Below are 10,242 nucleotides of genomic sequence, written 5' to 3' on the forward strand. Positions count from 1 at the left end.
ATTTCTTACATTTTTCGTTACTTTTGACCACCTCGCGTAACATGTAAGTAATTTTTATATTTAAGGCAATTTTCGTAATTTTTGAGAACAACGAGATTTGTAATACAACATTTTTATTGTAAACAGTTTACGAACGCATTTCTATTCAACGCATCCAAATTGAACATGCCTAAAACTGGCGGGTTTAAAAAGTATTTCACTCCATTTCACACTCAGAGATGGCTCGCCATGACAATATGAAACGTATCTTGCACATATTAAAACTTGATTTTGCTTGAGTGTGCGCGCGCACATTTCCTACTTCGCGAGTTCCCGCGGTTTCGCAGTTACAAAAATGCTTGCCCAAAAACGCGTAAATTAAAAAAAACAATAATGTAACTTTTGCAGCAAAAATGTAACTTTTCAGGAAACGAAACGTAACTTACGACTCAAGGGCCCTGGCAACACTGCGTTGATCATTGAAGTAAAATGTCATGAGTTTAAAAACAAAAAATACAACCTTGAAATCCGCAATCCGAAAAAAAAAATATATTTAATGTGTAAAGTAAAAACAAAACATAATATCAGTGTTTTGAAAATCCTTTGAATTACAGTTTTAAATTTAGTAAAATAATCTAATATTTACTTTAAATATGGCTCAATTTAGACCTGCCGGTCTGTCTGATGAAGACACTGATAGCGATGATTATGGATTTTATGAAAAACCCGTAAGATTTTGTGATTTTCTAACGAGATATTGGAATTACCATTCACGTTTCATGTACAACTAGCCAAACTACGATAGTCATATAATCTTAAATTGTAATGAAATAAATTAGCATGTGTATATACAAAATCGCTTTATAATATTCGGATTGTAAAAATTTAACTTGTAATTATTCCAGATAAGAAATTACAATGCTTATTATAGTACAAAGAAGAAGATAGAAATTGATTTGCAAGAAGCTATCATAAATGGTAATGTGGAGGATGTAGAGAAAATTGTAACTGGTGGTTAGTCATTTTTATTAAATAAAATACCAAATTAGTCTTTTATCGTCAATGGATTCAATATTTTTTTTACGGATTCCAGATTTAAATAACAGTGTGGATATAAAGCTTGACAGTGGCTGGACTCCTCTGATGCATGCTTGTTTCCATGCGCAGGATAAAATTGTCAAATATCTGTTGGATATGGGTGCAGATGCGAATTTACATGCAGGTTTGTCACATTTGTTAAAATACCATCAAAATTTCTCACTAAGGTTGTACAATATTTGAATAACAAATTGATAAATAAGTTTTTTTTTTATTTATATTTATCTATACTATTATATAAAGCTGAAGAGTTTGTTTGTTTGTTTGAACGCGCTAATCTCAGGAACTACCGGACCAATCTGAAAAATTCTTTTTGCGTTGGATAGCCCTTTGTTCGTGAAGCACTATAGGCTATATATCATCACGCTATACCTAATAGGAGCGGAGCAGTAATAGCTAATCTCAGGAACTACCGGTCCAAATTAAAAAAATATTTTTGCGTTGGATAGCCCTTTGTCAACAAAGTCCCCACTGCATCTGTTTGCCTGAACATGTTAAACTCAAAAACTATCTAACATATTAGGATAAAATTTGGTATGGAGACAGTTTGAGACCCTGGGAAGAACATAGGCTCCCGGGAAAATATATAGCGTGACTTTTATAACGGAAAACTTTAGCCCGAAAAACTTTATAACGCGGGCGGAGCCGCAATCAAAAGCTAGTTGTTAATATAGTCTTAAGGTTGGAAAAGGCATGGCTTGGCGGCATGGCCAACCTCTACCTACCCTAAAGAAAGCCCCACACTTACAGGATCCTTGTGTTGGGACAGACTGCCCCCTAGAGACAAACCCTTGCTATGCCAAAGCTGTCAGGTTTAAATAAATTACAAGGCTGAGAATTGCGAGCTGATCTTAGTCTGACAGTGGTTTTAATGGATGTACAGTGTACACATTGTCTAGTCCAAATAGGTTATAAACTTAATTTGCATATTTGATCAAAAGTGGGTTCAAGTATATACCTATTACCTACATATATTACAATACTGCACATCTGTAACAGATTGCTTTACCTAATTATTATTGTCCAACAGATTCTGTAACACCAATAATGGCAGCATGTTCAAACAGTAGTGCAAGCAATGACACTATTCTCAGTATTGTAAATAATCTTATTTGTAAAGATTGTATATTGAATATTGGTGATAAATATGGACAGACTCCTCTTATGAGAGCTATCAGCAGTAGCAGAGTTGCTGTTGCACAAAAATTACTTGATATGAATGTCAATATTGAAATGAGGGACCAACAAGGTTGGACTGTAAGTATAAAACTATTATATTTTTTGCATAAAATAGTACAGCAAGAAGTCAGGGTTTATACTATTACCTTACTAAATTGTTTCTTTAATATATTTGAAGATATTGTGTGATGTCAAAATATATAAAAATTTCAGTCAACTATTTTATCATAAAACTGTGTTCTATTTTTTAGTAAATCTTTCTAATTACGTAATTCTTGTTTGTTATATATAATTGAAAACATAATATTACATGTTTTGCAAATACATGAATAGCTTATTGATGTTGTTGTTATGTTCCACCAGTTTTGATACACACATTTCTATATTATAATGAAATTAACTACATTCTATGCTCACAATTTTTTATTTCAATTTCAGGCTATATTTTGGGCAGTACATCACAATCAACCAGAAATATTAGAAATGCTTATAAATAAAGGGGGTCGGCTTAAAGAAGTAGACAAGTCTGGTAGAACAGTATTAGACATTGCCAATTCTCATGACTACCAGAACATAGTTGATATACTTAAAAAGCACCTCAATGTAAATGATGGAGATGAAACAGACAAAACTACATTTTTTGACAATGAAGTTAAGTCATGGCAAGACTATTATCCAGGAATTGAAAAGGGAGAAAAGTAAGATGATATCTATTAACTTATTTGAATTCCTTTTTTTATAAATATGAATTAAATTATTTATCTTGATGGAGGCATGGCAATTAATCAACAGCTTAAGGTTTAATATTAAGTACATTATTTTAATTTAAGACAATTAAATTATGTTTCAGGCCAAACTATTCACATGAAATACCTCATTTCCTTTATGGCATGCACTGTGAGAGATTAACACCCTTGATTAAAAACAGCGGGATGGATTTGCGTACATTTCTGCTGTTAGAAGAGAGTGATATGATTAAATTAGGAATTGATATGCCATATGAACGACAAAGACTGAAACGCGGATTGCGTAGTTTTCACTTGAGAGGGTGGAAATTGAATGCAGTTTCTGGGTTGTACACAAAGAAAGTAGAAAATTTTAGGTAAGTCAATCTTATGTTATGTATTTAATTATATATAGGCAATCAATGTGATTTAACCTGGTTATGATGTTATGATGATAATGTAATTACAACAAATAAATTATGATTTTTACGCGCAACACTGTAAAACACAAAAACGCTTACAATTTTGTAGTGATGCCACTAGATGCTGCATTTTTTTAAATATATTGCTGTAATTGAAATTAAACTCATTTTCCGGATTCTATCGCGGTTTTTTATTTTTTATTTTTCTCCCGACGTTTCGAAGACTTTGCAGCCTTCATGGTCACAGGGGCCTTCATGGTCCCCCCCGAAAGAATCCGGAAAATGAGTTTAATTTCAATGTCTAACATTCGCGTAAACATAAGAAATCATTATATTGCTGTAATGTTGTGTGCATATAATGTTGCGCTCTTTTCTTGGATTTGTATTCATGTTTATTTGTTCCAGTGTATTGGATTGTTTAACCACATTAGGGAATCATTTACAACAAATTTACATTTTGGAAGCTACCTTACAATATACGTTACGTGAGTACGGGAAAATACAAAACCAAATTAAATTCGAGCCTCCTGACTCGCCTATACTTGTTAAAACTAAAACAGCGGCCAAAAATATGATAAAAAACATTAACAGTATTAGAAGAGAAATACGTAATATGAAGTACATACTTAACAAAGTAAGTAATTAGCAACTATATTATGTATAGCTCTTTATGGGCGGACGTGTAACTTGACTACCACTAGCCAAATATCTTATCAATTCATTTTCTATATAATAAACCTCAGGTACCTTCCCTTTTTTTTACAACAATTCACATTAATATACGAACCATACCAAACTAATGTTAATTTATTGTATAGGTATACACAGTTTTTCTTAATCTCCGATATAGACTTGCTATTCAATAGCTGCACAGCTTGCTTACCGCAAATTCAGTCGTGTAATCATAATCTTAAGACATACTTATAATACATTATTTTAAATTAGTTTCACCTTATTAATATAATAATGTTTTTTTTTAGATAAGCCGAAATAATCCTCAGCCAGTAGATATCATAAGCGAGCCTACCGCCCAAGAAATAGCCGTAGGATACCTAACTGAAGTTGTGATTGTGTGTTCCATAGGTTTTTTACTATACCATGCCAAAAATTTTATTATAAATTCGTTTAAAAAATAAATGTTACTTTGGTATTTTCTTCTATATTCTCTTTAATTTTTCGCATGTGATAACTGGTAAGTAAATATTCGGTCTTTCTATATTCCAACTTTAGAATTGTAAAGCCCTACAATTTTTTTTGAATTTTGCGGCTTTTTTTATATAGTTCGGGCACAGCAAGTGATTCCAAAAAAAAGCGGCGATAGCCTAGTTGGGTGTGGAACGGACTGCCGAGACGAATGTCCGCAGGTTCAAATCCCAAGGGCACACACCTCTTGACTTTTCTAAAAAATCATGTGTGTATTCTTTGTGAATTTATCGTTCGCTTTAACGGTGAAGGAAAACATCGTGAGGAAACCTGCACATCTGAGAAGTTCTCTATAGGAATTTCGAAGGTGTGTGAAGTCTACCAATCTGCACTAGGCCAGCGTGGTGGACTAAGGCCTAATCCCTCTCAGTAGCAGAGGAGGCCCGTGCTCAGCAGTGGGCAAGTATATAATACAGGGCTGATATTATTATTATTATTAAGGGATTCCACTGCGGTGATAGCCTGGTTGGTCTCAAGGGCAGACACCTTTGACTTTCTAAAAATATGCTTGTATTCTTTGTAAATTATCGCTTGCTTTAACGGTGAAGGAAAACATCGTAAGTGTATTGCGGTTTTGTATTAGTCTGAATAATGACACTGTCTATTATGACAATAGATTTATTAATTAAGACTACAAACATAATTATAATCAGACATGACCAGGCCGACGCTATCGGGACGTAAAGTGTGCGGAAGTGACAGTGGCCAGAAGGACGCAACAGAGTAATGTCACTTTAGTAAGCTGAGACTACATCACTATGTAACAGTAAGGAGACCTGGTTACCTATGAAGTTCTCAATAGGAATTTTGAGGGTGTGTGAAATCTACCAATCCGCACTAGACCAGCTTAGTGGGCTAAGGCCTAATCTCTCTCAGTAGTAGAGGAGGCCTGTGCCAACAATGGGACAGTATACAATAGGCTGATATTACAAGTGACGGCACTGCAACTGATGGTAAGACGGACATCATCTCTTGAGGCGAGTTCATCTACTACTCACTAGAGAAGGACCTAGCGCTTTACTCCGGCATTCAGGATCGCAATACGAGGTAACATGTTCGCATCTATTGGCACTTTATAGAAATTGTTTAGGGTTGATTCGGTGCAGTAATTGTATTACAGTACGACTGCAGTGCTGAAATGTTGGGTTTGATATTGTTTTTTTTTTTACCCAGCTCAAAGTCGGAAATCTGTGTCAAATATGTTATTATTTGCTCAACCTTATCACATTATGGGACAGAATACACACGGTAGAAAATGGGTGCACTAGTTGCGCGTGATTTTAGAAGACAAATAGTTTTGGCGATATTATTTAATTTAAAATTATCATACATACCTGCTAATAATTTAATGTTTTGTAATTTTTTAAATCTCCATCTAATTTTAAGTACTTGAGTAAGTATATAATACAATTCCAAAGTACCTATACCTATATGTATATGTAAGTATAATATCGATAGATCGTATATAAATCGCTATTCAGAAAAATCACCCAGTAAGTACTTATTTCCAAATTTGAAATATTTAATCCAATTCCGTTTAACTGTTTTTGCTTTTACTCCTAAGACATAGGTACAAAATTTTGTACGGTCAGCAACAAAAGTCGATGAACAGATACTTACTAATTTACAAAACACCTGAACATTGAAACGGACCATAAATCCCTTACCAAAGAAGAGTACAGATTAAGGTTATCATTTCAATATGGATGGTATCCAAAAGTAAATGATTGGCTGAAAAAAACATGAAAAAGAAACTGACGTTTACGTTGAATCCTTCGAAGAGAATCTCCTGCCAGAATAATTTTGAATTTACACATTTGTTCGTTAAACCGGCCAGTGCTCTATAAAATAGGATGTTTAAAATGTAACTAACCTATTCCTATTAATGTTATAATATTACTTACTAATATAGTATGATGTTTTGTCCGTACTTAAAAAATTATAATTCTGGTTATTAACCTCAATGTATACTATTATATAAACATGAAGAGTTTGTTTGTTTGAATGCGCTAAACTCAGGAACTACTTAACCGATTTTGAAAATATTTCAATAATAGAAAGCTACATTACTCTTAAGCGCTATACGCTACTTCCTATCCCGGGTAAATATAAAGCAGGACTTTTGTCCTTGAAAAACTTTTTCACGCGGGCGGAGTAGCAAGCCAAAGCCAGTATGTTATAAAATAACAATTAAATTGATATTCTGGATTGTTGTATTTTGTCGGCAATGTTTTGATAGTAAAAAACGCAGTGCGCTGCGCTTCACGAGATGAATGTCTTGAAGCTTGATGGGTTCAATTTAACAAATAGGAAAAAAAGCTTGTATATAAAACAAAGAATTTGCAAATTTCAGCCACATTTGTATTTATTACAGATCATAAAAAATTGTCGCTAGTAATGTTTAGCAGTTAATGGTTTGACGGCGTTCAGCTACTTTTGTATTTCAATTATGACAAGTTGTTTTGTATTTAAATTAATCAGTAACTTATGGTAAATGATAATGATTAGGAAATATTGAAAACAAATTATGTTCAACGACTTCTGTTGCTGACTGTACTAACTCGCATTTTTTATAGGTACCAGTAATATTAGGTAATAGTATTTATAATATTATTATGTACAAATAATTTATATACTAATACGTGAAGAAAAATCTTTGGATCCATTTTAAAGCACATTGCGCGCACGGAGAAATATGCGATTTGGCTTAAACAGAATTAAAGTGTAGTGTACGTCAATGACTGTAATTAAAACATCTTAGGTGTACGTGAGTTAAACACTGTGCAGCGGTCGGTTTCTAACTGGTTTATTCATTCAAACATCCTACCCTCATAATTACACTGTATTAACAGTACATAAAGGAATATTAAAATTCATAAATAGAAGGCAAATTACAGAAATAAAATTTATGAATAAATATGTGTTAAGAATATAATATCAAATTTGACGGTCAGATTTCGACACTGGCCGACCACTTGTGTAGGTGGATACGTTTTGTGTGTTCATTCATCTCAAACGTTAGGAATTACAATGCAGTGCATAAGATCTATTAATAAAGTAGTACTAATAACACATTAAGAGCGTTTACGTGCCGCGCGTGAAGTCAACTATAGGTAATTCTTCGCAAAATTCACTCACACAGAGCCGTTGCGTAGCTGTGTGCGTAGAGTTAGCGCGTCGGCTATCTTTATAGTCAGACCAACCAATTTTGATCTTTTCGCTTTAATTATCTAATTGGAATGTAACTTATGATTTATGAATTTATGATAAATGAAGAATTCTATTATTAAATATATAAGAATTCATCATGAAATAGTTTATATGTATCATTTTGTAATTATAAAAATAAATAAACATTTTGAACAAATTTTAACGGCAATTTTACAAATTGTTATTTTCACTTTTTAAATGCAAATGCTTAAAAAATTTAAGCATTTGCATTTAGAAAGTACCTTTTAGTAAAGTGGAGCTCATCATGAAGCCGAAACATAGGCACCAGAACTCCGTAATCAGACAATAAATCAGGAAAATTACTGTGCTACGATGTTTATAATGGACCACATAATTACTCCATAGATCTGCAGTTTTTAATATTTAGCGTATTGAAAGTTTAAATTAAGTCATTAGAAATTACATATTGGAATTTATATTTTGAGTCAGAAGGTGTATGTAATGAGATGTCATTTTTAGGTGTATAGCTAAAAAGTGAGAAATAAAAGACTTCTTTTTCGGAAGTTGGTTATATTTTTTGGATAGTTTTTTTTAATAGGTGCTTCTCAGTGACATCGATCATCAATCGATCGATTGCACATCCATGTATAACAATTTACCAGTTTTATATCCATAGTTTTGCATAATATTTGCGACACACGACGAAGCAAAATAGTTGGTTCTGTACTTTTTTTTTTGGCCAACAGCAGTCAGCTTTGACTGTAAGTATGGGAATACCGTCTTTTACATCGCCACAGGCAACATCTTTATCAGTTTCTTCCCTAGCGGCCTCTTGCATCCTGTCCTCTGCAGCTAATTTCAATCATTTAGCTAACTCGTCGTAACATTTCATGTAAACATTTTGCGTTAATATTGGTAAATCTATGGAAGCTAACTGTTTGTTTAAATTTGATCTACCAACTTCAGTCATCATGGCTCTATTCACAGTTCCACGATATACGTCCATACTATCAGTATATCTCTTAGCGCTTAAATAGCTTAAATTCCATATTGCACATATTACACTTCATTAAAAATGTTGACTGCAAGCAAACATTCTCTTTCAATAGTTGTAAATGTTCGATACTACAACCTGTTGCTCTGTTCTGGTTATTGAGTGTTTTAATTTGATCCAAAAAATTTTGCGGCTTTTAATAACCTTATTTATTTTGAGTGTAATATCAGGCACGATTACCTAAAAATTAAAAAAAATATATAGAATATACTATTATTGTTATCGAAGTTTACGCAAACACTACATACTTAAGTAAGACTGCATATGGATCTAGACGCGTTTAATTTATACAAGTATAATGACGCCGAAACCTGCACAGGGTTAAACATCAGGATAAAATTATATGTAAAATTGATGTGAGCGTGTAAATCTAAACTAGCCCAAATAGTTAAGAAGATAGGTATACTAATTACTACTAGTAGTTTTATTCACCAGCTACATAAATTACCAAATCCCTTATTTCTAAGGTTCAAAGAGGAGAAAGATATAGGATTCTGTCTCTCGTCACTTGAATTTTCTTAACAGTGCGCATCAGTGAATACAAAAACCTTGTTATTTGAAAGTAAGCGTACCTATGCATTATGCAAAAAAATCAGCCAAGTGCGAGTGGGACTCGCGCACTGGGTATTTGGCGAGTTGTAAACGTTTTGACAACGGGACAGCAAAGTGATTCTATAAGGCTATGAACTCACGAAGCGGTTTTTACTCGCGCCCGCCGTGGTTGAGAAACGTCTGTTTTATTTCCAAACGCATGACGACCGGAGATCTGTGCGATTTGTAACCACCGCGGTTCCGATTATGTCCTGCAAACTTGGCGAGCGATTATCGCAAGGCGGGCGGTTACAAGATAGACAGTTAACGGTCAGTTGAGTTCCAGAACGCCATGGACACATATCAGAAACGATCACGATGGAGGAAAATGGCGTCAGATTTCTGTAACCACCCCTCCCCCTACCGACTACTGCAGTCGCCCACCTACTAATCACAGAGCGCGCTAGTGCCACCGTGGCCCGCACGATTCTACTAGTTAGTCGCCAATACAGCGGGTACCGCATACAACCGCGCACGCCGCGGGCGTAAAACGAGTTTTGAAATGTGCGTTTAGTCCATTGAAATGTTACAATTTAAGGACCGAATATTGCATTTCTTGGAGGACGCAATTTTATTTTTGGGCCATGTGTGGGGGGTCAATAGAAGCTTAACCTCAAGTTTGTGGGGTCGCCACCCTTGTCCCCCGGCCGCCATCTTGGAAAAAGGGGTGAAAACACTTTTTTCGCGATATCTCGGAAACTATACGTCTTACAAAAATTTTGTAAAGCCATAATTTGTAGCAAATTGTTTTGCCTGAAAATATGTTTTTTTTTCTCCTTTATCCCCAAATGGTAACTCATACCTTTTCTACCTGCATAAC

General features: G+C 34.2%; 1 protein-coding gene across 1 annotated transcript; it reads left to right on the plus strand.

Annotated features, from left to right (window-relative positions):
• The first annotated feature begins 411 nt into the window (after nt 1–411).
• Nucleotides 412–4,563, plus strand: LOC115452686 (ankyrin repeat, SAM and basic leucine zipper domain-containing protein 1). The gene is made up of 8 exons (XM_037441485.1): nt 412–707; nt 885–993; nt 1,073–1,201; nt 2,108–2,334; nt 2,695–2,954; nt 3,107–3,358; nt 3,809–4,037; nt 4,384–4,563. The coding sequence occupies exons 1-8, from the start codon at nt 633–635 to the stop codon at nt 4,537–4,539; spliced, it is 1,437 nt and encodes a 478-aa protein (XP_037297382.1). The 5' UTR covers nt 412–632; the 3' UTR covers nt 4,540–4,563.
• Nucleotides 4,564–10,242: the final 5,679 nt, after the last annotated feature.

The sequence above is a fragment of the Manduca sexta genome, chromosome 22, assembly GCF_014839805.1.
Source record: "Manduca sexta isolate Smith_Timp_Sample1 chromosome 22, JHU_Msex_v1.0, whole genome shotgun sequence".
Classification (NCBI taxonomy): Eukaryota; Metazoa; Arthropoda; class Insecta; order Lepidoptera; family Sphingidae; genus Manduca; species Manduca sexta.